General features: G+C 43.8%; 1 protein-coding gene across 5 annotated transcripts; it reads right to left on the bottom strand.

Annotated features, from left to right (window-relative positions):
• Positions 1-416: 416 nt before the first annotated feature.
• On the bottom strand, positions 417-10,334 carry LOC119163240 (uncharacterized). 5 transcript variants are annotated; one of them, XR_012886189.1, is made up of 4 exons: positions 8,409-10,313; positions 7,905-7,958; positions 5,306-5,920; positions 417-2,000 (listed from the first exon to the last, which is right to left on the bottom strand). XR_012886189.1 is itself a non-coding variant. In XM_075873825.1 (3 exons), the coding sequence occupies exons 1-3, from the start codon at positions 8,449-8,451 to the stop codon at positions 5,580-5,582; spliced, it is 438 nt and encodes a 145-aa protein (XP_075729940.1). In that variant the 5' UTR covers positions 8,452-10,313; the 3' UTR covers positions 4,412-5,579. The 5 variants fall into 5 exon arrangements, 1 of the variants encoding a protein (XP_075729940.1); XR_012886190.1 differs by having other exon boundaries at positions 417-2,023; XM_075873825.1 differs by lacking the exon at positions 417-2,000 and having other exon boundaries at positions 4,412-5,920.
• Positions 10,335-14,216: the final 3,882 nt, after the last annotated feature.

Consider the following 14,216-nt stretch of genomic DNA (forward strand, 5'->3'; position numbering starts at 1 on the left):
ACATAACTGAGAAAAGAAGCCTTGCATTTTTCCTTCGTTTCTTTCGCCATTTGGTTGGTTAGTGCATTAAGTAATACTAACATTGCATTTCCATTTTCTGGGAATAGGTTGTTACAGCTTCTGAGCACACCACCTTAAGAAGACAGTGCTATTCCACAAACAAGAAAGGAAAACCAATGCATTATGGCACACTGTCTGCGGCATGGAATTTGCTGCATTATCAAAGGTTCTGCAAAGAGGGACATTCTCAAATGCCAGGAAGGCAGCACTGGGAGTAATTCGCTATATCTATCCATGCTATGCCACATGATGCATTGTTCCCTTTCGGGATGGGCTATTACATTGATGTAGTATTGTGCGGCAAACGCTGGGCACGGCGCTGAAGCGCCGGCCGACACGACGTACGCAGCAGCCGGTGGCCAAGCAGGAACTCTTTTATTATATACAATGCCGTGCATATATACACAGCGTAGTGCCCCCCGAGGGCGAAATACTTTACATGAAACCGAAACTGGCAACCACAAAACTGAAACACACCATAATTGACGCTTCTTATAAACCAGTCAAAAGTGTGTGTGAATATGTGCATCTCTCTAAGCAGAAAAATGGAGCAGAATTACAATGATGAATGAGAAAGCGCACATACATGGGAGCAGCAAGAAAATAAGAAGGGAGCCAAGTGTCACATAGAAATGGGTTCCGTTGAGTTCTGCCCACAGCATTCTATAATGAACTAAGGAGTACCTCCATCAACACATAAATACTAATGTTATGAAGATAGGTCAAGAAGCATTAAAAAAAGAGCTTTGCTAACAATAGACTACAGCAAATCCTATTAACCTCCCATGAAACAACAATGTTTAAAGCTGGCTGAGCATCCAATAAGTGTAATATGGCAAGGCACGTGAAAAATGCCCACACTTCTTCAACACTTGACCAGGAGATGCCTGAAATCCAGCATAGAGACAGCATGCGTGGGACATGCAATATAGCAACTGGTACTCAACAAATGACACACAATTAAATACTTCATTTTTGGCTCAATTTAAGAAAAGGACATTGGTTATAGTTATGACAATGGTAAGTCCAAGAATTGGAGATCAGCCTGGCATTACACACAAGGACAGCCTGGAAGCTGCTCAGCTGAGCAGAAGAAAGTTAACAAAAGCACATGCTTGCTCATTAAGGAGATCTCACTGCTACAAGTCAGGGACTGCAGAACTACAGAGTGTTTCTGTTTTGATATTAACTTTAAGGCTGGGCCATTGCACAAAAACATATCAGTGAAAAACAATCGGTGTTCCCTTTTGCAAGAAACGCTGTGCCTTTTTATCAAACCACAGTAATGACTCATTCCTAAAGATCAAAAAACAGCTCCTTCACCTATTCCCGGATGCAATGCAACATCACAGGATGAATAAACACACGAATAAGAGCACATATCACTTCCACCTTCCGCACACTCAGTCTAATGTGTACCTAATGGAACAAGTCCACAACATTTATCACAACATCCAATAAGTTTGGTGCACATAGTTCCAAACCTCACTGGGGCATGGACAAAGTATCGCCGACCTTGGTACTTCTGGCACAGCACTTGAACCTAGAGCATGAGACGCACACACCACGTGCCTCCTTAGCCTCTTCCTTCACAGTTCACATATGTGCACCCTCAGGTGAATGTTTTCTCTGCTTGTGAGTTTCCAAGTGGCGCATAAGCTCTTTCTTCCATGCAGAATTCCAGGGACAGAGGTGGCACTGGTAAGGTCTTTCACCAGTGTGGATGCGAATATGCGTGCTTAAGTTGAACTTCTTATTGAAGGTTTTTCCGCAGTACTCGCATTTAAACGGACGCTCGCCTGTATGTATCATATGGTGTCTCCGTATGACTGATTTGTGCTTTGAAGTATAGCCACACACATAACATATGAACACACGCTCTTTTGTCGAAGATCTCAGACGAGCTGGCTGGTCAGGGTGATGATGAATAGCAGCAAAGCCTGCGCAATCCAAAATGATAAATCTGTAATAAACAACACAGTTGTGATTGAAGGAAAAAATAAAGAGCCCAGCTAGTAAAATTACTTTACACTGGTTTCAAAGGTTAGCAAGAGTGCAAAGTGAGAAAATGATCAACTCTTATAACCCGCATTAAAGTTTATAAGTGACAAAAAACAAGTTGAATGCACCAGAACTTCCTGATATATGGCTAAACAAGTGTATCACAATTATTTGCCTTGAAGGAGTCAATGCTGAGGTAGTCAGTACGATTAACATTGTATAAAATTCTGGCACCGACGACTCCATTTTTGATGGAGGCAGATATGCCTGAGGCCCATGTGTTTAGGTGCACATTAAAGAACCCCTAGGTGGATGAAATTTCCAGAGCCCTCCACTAAGGCGTCTCTCAAACCTTGGTTTTAGGACGTTACACCCCATAAATTATTATTACATGATTAAAAGGACACTAAAGGCAACTATTAAGTCAACCTTGATTGTTGAAATAGCCGTCCAGAAACCTCGTAGTGTTACTTTTGTTGCCGGAGCCACAGCAGCAACAACGAACATTGAACACTTTCCTGCCATGGCTTGCGAGATGGCAGACAAGATTGATTCAACTAGGCCCCACTAGATGGCAAAATTCATCTAGTTTAAGTAGGCGAAAATTGAACTTTCGAACCGCTCGCGTTATTTCCCATAGTAACCTCCGGCGTTTCATTTTTCCAAGAATAAAACAGGCATGAACAAGCAGCATTTTATTATGCCTCTTGATGCTCGGAAGGTTCTTTATTTAGTGCGACGAGTGATAAATTGTAGGTGGTACCTCTGACGTAATCAGGATCATTTTGCAAATGTTCAATCGTAGAGCATGTATTCTCTATATTCATTTGAATATCAGGTAAGTAGGGCACTGCTGTTCACAATACTTTTGTTTTATAAGTCGTCATACATTGAGCTTCAATTATTTTTTACTTTAGTGTCCCTTTAACATTGTATTTTTGTTCACTATTATTACGGCAGCCACAGAATATGTTGACAGACTGTCATTTATGCGAGGTTTCTCAATGGCCACTTACAGAGAGCTCATGTCCAAGCTACTAAGCGACTGCCATGAGATGAGGCCCTCATCTGCAACTGATATGTGCCTGTCCAGTGGCCTTTAATTTAGTCAAATATACTTTGATAATTTAGTCTGCATTTATTGAATAATTACAAGAGATCTGCAAGCTTGCACCTGCCTTGTGTATGTTAGTCAGGTATGATTTTCTTTGCTAGTGATTTTAGAACGAAAAAGGACTATGATGTGGTTTTTTCTGGAGCTCATGTTGTGAAGTGATTAAGCGGCAGTAGCGAAATCGAACAAATTGTTACAGTACATTCATTCAACAAAGAGAGAAACATCTGAGCACTTCCGATACACTGGAAAGTGAACAATTTGCAGTGAATTATGAAGGATAATAATTCAAATTCAACAATATTCCAACGCTTCATTCTATATTACAACACTGTGTCTTGCTGCCACTTATTTTCTACTCACCCATTTACTCACAGCAATACACAATGAATTACGCCTTAGAAATGCATTTAGGCCTATTTCCAAAGAAGAAGCTAGAAGAATGCATACTACATATATTAATGGTTTAATCAATCATTCACAGACCTCAACGACTTTGACAAAACCAGTCTAACATTTTTTGTTTGCGTATTTGCTTCCCTGGTTTGCTAGAGTATTAGGCAATAAAAAAAGGCATTTCCCTTTGCATGAAATAGCATATCATGCTTTCGAGAAGACCACCAAAAAGAAACACAGCTGCAGAAGAACCAACGGTTGCAAAGGTTTCCAAAGCGAATATTCAAAACGTTCCAGAAACTGCGACAGGTGTTTCAAGGACTCAAAGCGACACACAAGGTTGCAATTCCCTTATACTCTAATGTTTCCAAAAAAGACTAATTTTACTACATTAAATTAAATACATGGATATGACAATTATAACAAACATGTCTAGACTCCACTATTAAATTTAGCTTCACGTTTTGGGAAAAAGGGAAAAGCCAGAACTGTCAAGCAATACGTGTCTCTCATTCATTCATTCGTGGTTTGACCCCGTCTAACTGTTTTTTTTCCCCCTGTGCAGCTTTGCGAAATGAAACCACGTGCACTCACACCAAATTACTGTTCCTAAAATGGGGAGTTTGTCAGGTAAACGGCACCTATCATATTAAGAAGGCTGCAGTGCCGATTGCGAAAGCGTTGTTTGGGAAATTCAAGGACATTAAAGAACGAGAATAATTTACAGGGATTTCAAGAGCCTTGAAAACACACTTTTCAAATGCAAGGTCTTTCAAGGATATCAAGGGCTTGTACGCACCCTGGCCAGAACTGAGGGACGAAAACCACTGACCGACACTCTCACATTGTTAACTCTTTAATTCAGAACTACCACACCTCAAAAAGTCCACTGTTCCTCAAAGTCAATTTTTCAACACTAATAAAACAAAAAAGCCAGTTAGCAAAAAAAAAACCTTGACTGTGACATCGAACTTGCTACACTTCCAAATGTTCTACAATAGAGAATATTCTGAAACATAAACATCAACCAGAAGGTAAAACTTGAGAGTAATTTTCTACATCCACTCCCACTCGGGCACTTGACGCATTGTTTGGGATGAGCTATTACACCAACACTTATTTAACTAGTTGAAAGGATGTCGTGATGTGCAGTTTCCTTTAAGAAAAAAAAAAAACAAGCAGAATTGATGCGATGAATGAGAAAGCACTCTTATGAAAAAAAAAGGCAAGAAAACAAGAATGGAGCAAAGTGTCATAATCACATGGGTTCTACTATGATGAACTAGGTGAACTAGGTTCCATTATGATGAACTGATGTGCTCCACATTAAAATGTATGATGAAGATACTTTAAGAAAAGTCATTGGCAATATTTTACTAACGCAGAAGCAAAGTCAATTTTAACGCCTCCAAATAAACAACAACACCTAAAGATGGCTTATTCTGGAATAATAGTAACTTCGCCAGGCTAAGGAAAAATGTGCACGCTTTCTTGTCTGAACACAACACCAGGTGTTGCTTTAAATCAAACAGAGGCAGCATGTGTGCGACATGGAATATAGCAAATGGTTCGAAAAAGTTGTCACATCATGAAATGCATCCTCTTTGGCTCTGGTTAACAAAAAGTTTGTTGGCATTTGCCTGAAGTAATAATAAGTTCAAGCAGCATTCTTTCCGAAAAATGGACAGGAGCTGCCATGAGACATGAAAACATCCTGAAAGCAACACAGCTTACCAGAAGAAAGTAGGAACATGTGTGCACTTGTTGGGAAGTCATGAGTTTCATGTGTACATGTGTGCACTTGTTGGGAAGTCATGAGTGTTGGGAAGTCACAAGTTTTGCACATTGCTGGCACGTGTCCTGGAGTTACGCGCGTACTTTATGTCGTTCAAGCAGCACAGTTGCAGGTTTCCCCGAGGCATGAACGATGTAGTCTTCACCTTAGCACTTTTGGCAACGCACTTGAAGCCACAGAACAAGACGTCTCCTCAGTCGTTTTCTTTGCGATTCACACGTGTGCACTTTGAGGTGAGTGTTGGCTGCACTTGTGAATGCTCTTTAAGTGGCGTGTAAGCTCACTTTTCCATGCAGAATCCCAGGGACAGAGGTGGCACTGGTAAGGTCTCTCACCGGTGTGGGTGCGAATGTGCCCGACCACGTGGGACTTCTGACTGAAGGTTTTGCCGCAGTGGTCACATATGAATGGGCGCTCGCCTGTGTGTGTTATTTGGTGTGCTGACATATGAGCGCGGTTCTTTGTGACATAGCCACACTCGGGACACTTCCACAGGCGTCTTATCCTGCGACGGCCCAAACTGGCTGGCTGACCCGGGCGACGAAGCGACAAGTCTGCAAAAGTCAAAACAATGCATTGTCATCAGGTCAGAGTTAGTCTTGCAGGGTGAGATAGAATAGATAGAAAGTGTAACTACTGCAGAGTGGGTCAAGATTATGGGCACAGTGAAAAATGGAAAAAATTGCAGGACACATTGAAATTTTGAAGTGTGTTTGGCAAAAAGCCTCTAGCCATTCGACCGACTATGCCATGTCTTTCTTTCCCACAGTCATAGCAATGCTCACAAATGAAAAGTGTATGTTCTTTTTTTTTATTTTTTAGCACAAATCGCAGTGTGATGCGAGACTAATCTGCCTGCACTTCACATGCATACATATTTTAACGTTTTGTGTGCCGAGCTGACGCCATCTGTGTTCCAGCTCTCATAAGGCTCCCTTATCCTCCTGCGTGAGGGGGAGACGCCAAGGCTAGCGCCATGCCTGGGAGCAGGACACCAGACACCACGAGTATAAGACATTGAAGGGTTTCACCTTCAGACAAAGCAACATCTTATGCAACAAATGACACAAGGTGAACAACAGGCACTAAACATGGAACTAAATCCTGAAACGGAAAGCACAACACGCATAATCTGTAATAAATGTAATCAAAGCACTTCATAAATGCCTGCACATAGGGTCCTCTGATGAGGTAAATTCTGAAATGGTTAGTACGGCTAATGTTCCTTATATAACAGCACAAGGCATTCGGAATGACAGTGTCGACGCCTTTATGACCTCTAAAAAAATTGGAGCACGCTTGAGCTTCACTTTCAAGAGCAGATCGAGAGGGCGTAATCAGGCTTCATACCCATTGCCTTGTGAAATGCTGGCCTTCCTCCATTCTCGGTGGATGTCTAAACTGTACCGTAGGAGAACTAATGACTGTGTGCATAATATGGACTGTTTCAAAGTATTATAGAATTCCTATTGCAACACATTTGTTAAGTGCCCACTATGCCATAATTACTCCTTTTGGAAATCAGCAAAGGCCTCACTATGTGTTCATAGGGCAACTCGTGAATGCAATGTGCAGCTGTTTACATTGTTTCCAAGTATGCAGCTGATGATGATTAAATATGTCTGAGCACTCTGTAATAAGTGGGCTTTTAACACACCTACTCCTTGCTCATTTCACATGTTTTGATGCCTGGTGCAAATCGACGCCTCTGCCATGCAATATTCAATGCATCCATTCATCTACTATTTTTACAAAGCAGTTTTATCAAATATTGTGGCTCTGCAGTATAATACCTGCGTGCTACGCAGATTGCCTACGTCCAATCTCCATTTTGGCAAGGGTAATTTTATCACTTATATTCTTTGAATCGTTTCTGGTTTTCTGTCTCAGAGAAGATCATTTTTCCCTCACAATGACGCCCATGTCATCACCATCGCTGAAATTTTTGCGAAACGAGCTATTTAACACTCACGTGTTAATCCAAGCCCACACGGGCCAGTTTGGATGCATAAAGTGTACTATACCAGTTCATTCAACCTGCAAGATTGTAGACCATGTAGTCTGAAACATACCTCGTTTGTGTTTGAGGAAAGGGCAAAGATGAATAGAACACAGGTACTGACAAAATCGTGCCACGATTTACACACCAACACAATTTTCCTGTCATCAGTATTTCGCTAATTACAAAAGTAGTTGAGCCTGGCAACTTGGTAGAACTGTACAAATATCTTTATATTAGTGCAGCTCTTCAAAACCAAAGAAAAACATGTTGCAGGGGCACAAAGCGTCCTAATACGGAAAGGCTCCTAGAAGATGCGGCAATCTTCTGTGTCCATGTTTTCCATAAGGCACCTATACTTGTGCACATGCTTGTCCCCAGCAGAATGCCTACATTCCACAGACCAGATCATTGTGCACAGATTTTGGCATCTCAACAAAAATAATAATGAGGCCGTGGGAGGAACTGTGGTGCGGCAATATCAGTAGACTCGTTCATTAGGATATGAAGATGTAAAGTTGTTTTCAGCACTGGTTTACTCTGCTCCTTTGATGCTCTCTTCCATGCACTGACCAGCAGAATGGCTGAGGCCTCTGTAATGAATGAAAGAGGGCACGGCATAAAGATTTCAGCTGAATAAAACAGCAACGGAAAGGTGGAGAACACGCATGATAAAGATATAAAGCATATGTTATGAGCTAACACATCAAGTATATCATTAAAGCTTGTAGCTAATCTACTTTACAAACTACCAAACCTGTAATGGTTGTTATGGTTCTCCGTTGCTAAGCACAAGGTCTGGGGTTCATGGCTTGCGAGACTTCTGTGGGAAGAAAACTCAGAGAAGATTGTGCATTTAGACTTTCGTAGATGTTTGCGGAATCCTACACTTTTAAACCTAATCTACTGCCTGTGATAACCCAGCGACGTACCAGTCACGTTAAAAGGACACTAAAGTCAAATGACAATTTACGTCAGCGTGAAAGCTCAATGAATGACAACATCTAAAACAACAATATTATCAACAGCTGTGCCCTACGTACCGAGAAATTGAGGTGAATGCACGAGAACACTTGCACTACGCATAAGACATTAGCAAAGCGATCCCAATGACGTGAAAAATACCGCTTAAAATTAATCCCTAGAAATCGAACTAGGTGCACTAAATAAAGAACCTTTTGTGCATCAAGAGACGTAATAAAATGCTGCCTGTTTGTTTCTGTTTGATTAGTGGAAAAAAGAACTGCCGGACGTTACTATAAGGAATGGTGTGAGTGGTTCAAAGGTTCAACTTTCGCCTGGTTAAACTGGACAGGTCCTGCCATCTAGCGGTGCCCAGTTGAACCAAGCACGCCTGCCCCCTCGCAGGCCGTGGCAGGAAACTGTTCAATGGCCATTGTTGCGGCTGTGGCTTCAGCTACTTTCGCTCTGCTGCTACAAGTGTCGACGGCCGCACAGTAAAACTGTGCAACGTTGTGCATGGCAACAGTGACGCGACACGTTCCACTTCGGACAGGTAATTTGAAGTGTGCTAAACAGATGCGGACTGCTAAAACGTAACTTCATTTCAAAATAAATACTTCCTTGGCACAAAAGTTAAACTACAAAGTTTCTGGACTGCTATTTCAACAATAAACGTTGACTTAATAGTTACGTTTAGTGTTCCTTTAAATTCGAGTAATATATTACCCCCCATTTCCAATATAAAGTCAAACTCATAATGTTTGACATTACTAGTCAAACACTATGATGTGTGAGAAATAATGTGGGAGGAGTTTTTCATCCTTAAGTGTCTGAAGTATTAGAGATACTTGCTTAGTCAGAAAAACTTTCGTCCTTTACATACATGCAAGTCACAGGTATAAGAACACTCAACAAGAAATAAGTGTAAAAATGGAATGATCAAACAGGCAGGATTTGTGGGGTGGAAGTCTCAGGTGCAGCTGCCAAAACTAGCTCAGTGCAGTCTATCTATTCATCAGCCTCATGGTGCAGTACCTTTTTCTGAGAACTTACATATAGTTGCGAGATGAGGCCCTGTCTCACTTCTTCATCCTCTGTTCTGCATTTTCGAGAGGCTTTAACCCATTGAAAATTTTCTTACATTGCTCCCCTAAGTACAAACATTTTTCAAACACAACAAATACATTCGCAACCTCGCGGCTACTCGACGAAACTGCCCCTAGCCTTCTAGAGAAATCTTGGCACCACCCTTTGTCCTGTTATTATTGAAGCAGATTCAATCATCCCGATTAGCAATAGTCACTGATTAACCCAAATAACGCTGTAGGATCAAATAGCGATCGAAATTTCCCGTCTGACACCTGCATAACCAACGCGCGCACATCATCATGTCAGACCGCAGTCCGCTCACATATCCGACGACTGCGTTTGAGTTGCTTCACAAAGCAGAACCAAATAGGAACTCGTGGAACACAACAGTCACGTGAAAGGCGAGTTCCTACGCAGCGCGCCCATGCGATGCACTAAACGGGAACCAGCAAACGGCAACGACACAGACGCTCTGTCAGACCACAATACGCAGTAGTTCCAAGCTGTAGCAGCTGCCACCAGTCAGTACAAGCTCACTGAATTTTCCTCTGACTTGAATCGATGACATATTTTTGTCGTGCTTTTCAAAATTCGAAAGAAAATTTTGCACACGACCGCATGGCTACAGTGGCTAGATCTAGCCGCTGTAGCGTGGCGTAGTTATCACGCAGTCTTCGAATCATCACTCCTTTTCACACCCGTAAAGCTAAGCCAGAGGGCAACAACAATCGAAAGCTGCTTCGTCGACTGTAGACACACGAAATCAACACTCGCACGTAAGTAAACAACAACAAACACTGCACAGATCGAGCAAAATGTGCCATCTTTCAAACTACTGCCCTACTGCTTCTTTCCCTCCATACATGCCAAACCAGTGCCTCCTGCATAAAAATCTGTGCCGGGCACACCACCGTCGAACGCCGTCGAACGCCACTTTTTTCTGCTGCCGCTAGGGGCGCTGAATAAACAAATTTTCTTTCTTTTTTGTTTTTTATTTGTATTTGTTCCGGTCAGGACATTAAAAGGTGCCCCCCCCCTTTCCCGTATAAAAGAGAAAACCACAGTGATCATCATCATCATCATCAGCCGGAAAGGTACAGCCACATTCCGTCCATCCATCCAGCCGCTGCTGCCATTTCGTCCGGGTGTTGCGTGCAACTCGTTCAGTGCTGCGCAACTTCGTTTTTTGGGACAGTTTTCGGCAATTACGTGCGTAGAATTCTTTACGATAGCCTACTGCTGTGTTCCGCTGTGCAAATCGGACGAGAAAAAAAAAAAAAAAACGGCAGGGCTTTCCTTTAATGAACTACCCGCTGACGCAGACGCTCGAGCGCGCTGGCTTGCCGCAATACGACGAGGCAAGTATAGTCGCCGAACACCACCTCATGCTACACCAAAGTATGCAGTCGCCACTTCAAAGAAGAGGACTTCATCTAAGGCAAGCGGCGACGCCTAAAGAAAGGGGCTGTGCCGTCAGTTTTTGAAGAATACCCGCCCCATCTTCAGCCGTAATCAACTCTGGCGCGAAATACACCAAGCATCGACAAACGAGTGAGTGCTACAATGGCACGCAGCGACTCCAAGAGCGGCATCGTTGCTTCGGCAGTGGAACATATGTCGGATTGTTGCGCGATGGACACATCGTCGGAGGCCAATTTGCGTCATCAAGGCGTCCAGGTAGACAGCAGGTCAACTTCAAGTGTGCTTGTCGCTGAGATAGCGAATTGGAGAAGAAAAGAAAAGGAGTTGGGGAGCCAGCTGCTTCGACTGCAACAGACCGTTGACAAGTACAAGATGTAATTGAAAAAGCTGCACGAGGACGCCCTGGTTGCGGATGTTTCCTACATCAAGGAAAGGGCGAAAGAAAAGGAACCTGCAGCGTTATTCTTGATTGGTGAAATTGAGAACTTCAAGAAGAAGAGGCCGAACTGGTCTGAGCAGACAACCCGACGTTGTGTAGTTTTAAGGCATTTGTCGATAAGGGCGTACGGACACATCCGCAGTGAAATGCTTTTGAAGCTTCCTTGCAGAAAGACTTTGAGCACCTACTTGGGAACCACCAGTGGAGAAACAGGCTTCAGCAAACTCGCCGAAGCTCGCCTTAGAGTAGAAGCCGAAAGCTTGACTGTACCACAGTCAAGGGTGTGTTTACTCATAGTCGACGAAATGAAGATCAGGGAAAAGCTGCAGTACAACAAACAGCAGGACTGCTTTGTGGGGCACGCAGATGTCTCTTTGGAACAACATGGTGGGGACCTCACCTTAGCAAACTGCTTCCTAATTACAGGACTATCGATGTATCGCATTCCAGTGGCCTACTATTTTACCAAGGTGTTAACCGGCCCACGGCTTCACAAGTTGATTTTTGTGCTTGAAAAAGTAGAAGCCTGTGGTTTCAGGGTAGTTCGCTTAGTGAGTGATAACCACAGAGTGAACGCCAATGCCATGACACATTTGGGCAATGGTCTTCTTACGTACCAGATAGAACATCCCTGTGACTGCGACAGGCTCCTCTTTTTTAAGTTTTGATCTATGCTACGTTTTAAAAAAACGTGCGCTCGCAGTTTCTGGCCCACGACATTGGTACGAAAGGAGAAGTCTCATTCTGCTACATCAAGAAGCTCTACGACCCACAGGCGGACCCAGGTAGTTGTAAAGCCTGTCCGCTACCTCAGACATGTCTATCCGAGTAACATAGAAAAAATGAATGTTGCCAGGGAAATTCAGGTTTTCTCGCCTGGTGTTACTGCAGCCCTGGAGCATCTCAGAGACCAAGCTGGGCATCATTCGCAGCTGCAGGCCAGACCATCATTTTCATGCAAAACATATCCACGGTTGGTTTGTGCTGCATGATACAAGCAATACGACCCAGTATATCCACAAAAATTGGCCTGACACTCGGCAGTTTGACGATGCTGAAGATGCAAGACTGGAGTGGCTCGAGCTGGGTCACGCTGCCCTTGTACTTGGATGAACTAGAAAAAGCTGTCGAAGTCAAAAGGAATTTTCGACAAAAGAAATGTATGAAGCATTCCTCCTGACCACATATTCCACAGTTGCCTGTATCAAGTACCTGCTCACAAAGGAGAAGTTCTTGTTTGTGCTCACTCGTAAGTTTAATAGTGACCCCATTGAGTCGCCGTTTGGAAAACTGCGGATGTCCTCTAGCTGCAATGGCATGCTGAATGTTCGTTCTGTTTTGAAAGGGCTGGAGAAGGTTTTAAAAACTGGACTTGCCGCATCCAGCATGGCATCAAACGTTGCACGCAGAGAATGTGCCCATATGTCAACAGGCACACTGCTCACTGAAGCTTCTCCTTCGCTAGCACAGCAGCCACCTCAGCTATAGAGAGCTGCATGTGTTTTGCAACGGCTCAATGCAACAGTCTTGCCTCAGCACTTGCCGTCACTTGAGATTTCTGCAACTGTTTATGTTGGGGGCTATATTGCCCGCGTCATAAACGAGCACATGTGTTGTGGAAGTTGCACTGCAGTCTGCACATAAGCCAGCGAGCAATGAACCTATCTTGCAGTTCACTCGCAGCCAAGACCGAGGTGGGGTACTTTACCCGTCAGACCAGTTGCTGCTTGCCGTTGACATGCTGATGGCATTTGCGGATCGGGCTCTGAAGGACAATCCGACTCTAAAAAAGCCATTGTCTACCCTGGTCTGCCAGCACTGTGTGCTTCAAACCTGCTCAATTAAGTACAAGGAGATGGATGACACTCACAGAGCTAAGCTCATGGAGCTGATATCTGTTCGGTTTTCGCGGCCTCTGCTGGTGAACTATGCATTCACTGTCAGTGACAAGCATGATGCTTTCAAGTACTTCGCGAAAAAGCCCCTGTCAAGAAAATATGCAAAACTGTGAGGCTACCGAAAATAGAGGTACTTACAATAAATGTTCCTTCTTTTTTATGAATTCGTATGACGTCAATTAGGTTCATTTTGCAGAATATAGAGTGCCCCGCCGCGGTGGTCTAGTGGCTAAGGTACTCGGCTGCTGACCCGCAGGTCGCGGGTTCGATTCCCGGCTGCGGCGGCTGCATTTCCGATGGAGGCGGAAATGTTGTAGGCCCGTGTACTCAGATTTGGGTGCACGTTAAAGAACCCCAGGTGGTCAAAATTTCCGGAGCCCTCCACTACGGCGTCTCTCATAATCAAATGGTGGTTTTGGGACGTTAAACCCCACAAATCAATCAATCAATCAATTGCAGAATATAGAGCTGCGATGCATATGGCAAGTCAACGTTGGAAATTCATGTACATCATGTCCAAGCATGTAGGTGTGTGCGTACGCGGCGTGTTTTTGGTATTCATTTAGCGTGGCGTTCTTCACTTGTGGCTAGTGCGTGAAACTTAGCAACCAGATCTCTGAAACACTCGGTAACATAATTCAGCGACTACAGCCGTGATATATTGAGGTTTGAGCGCAGAACAATAAGGATTTAATCTGTTTAATTTTGCCCCGCCGCGGTGGTCTAGTGGCTAAGGTACTCGGCTGCTGACCCGCAGGTCGCGGGTTCAAATACCGGCTGCATTTCCGATGGAGGCGGAAATGTTGTAGGCCCGTGTGCTCAGATTTGGGTGCACGTTAAAGAACCCCAGGTGGTCGAAATTTCCGGAGCCCTCCACTACGGCGTCTCTCATAATCATATAGTGGTTTTGGCACGTTAAACCCCACATATCAATCTGTTTAATTTTGAGCGCGTAGCCAGAACCACGGCGGCTGCGGCACGTAGCGAACTCCGGCACCCTGTTTAGGCAGCGGCACCTGGTGGCGAGATGCCGCACTCGC

The sequence above is a fragment of the Rhipicephalus microplus genome, chromosome 9 (assembly GCF_043290135.1).
Source record: "Rhipicephalus microplus isolate Deutch F79 chromosome 9, USDA_Rmic, whole genome shotgun sequence".
Classification (NCBI taxonomy): Eukaryota; Metazoa; Arthropoda; class Arachnida; order Ixodida; family Ixodidae; genus Rhipicephalus; species Rhipicephalus microplus.

Coding starts and splice junctions, on each gene's coding strand:
- LOC119163240 (XM_075873825.1), bottom strand. CDS start 8,451: ATGCGTAGTGCAAGTGTTCTCGTGCATTCACCTCAATTTCTCG. Junction 7,959..8,408: donor GCATTCACCTCAATTTCTCG/GTACGTAGGGCA, acceptor CATTCATTACAG/AGGCCTCAGCCATTCTGCTG. Junction 5,921..7,904: donor GAGAGCATCAAAGGAGCAGA/GTAAACCAGTGC, acceptor TGACTTTTGCAG/ACTTGTCGCTTCGTCGCCCG.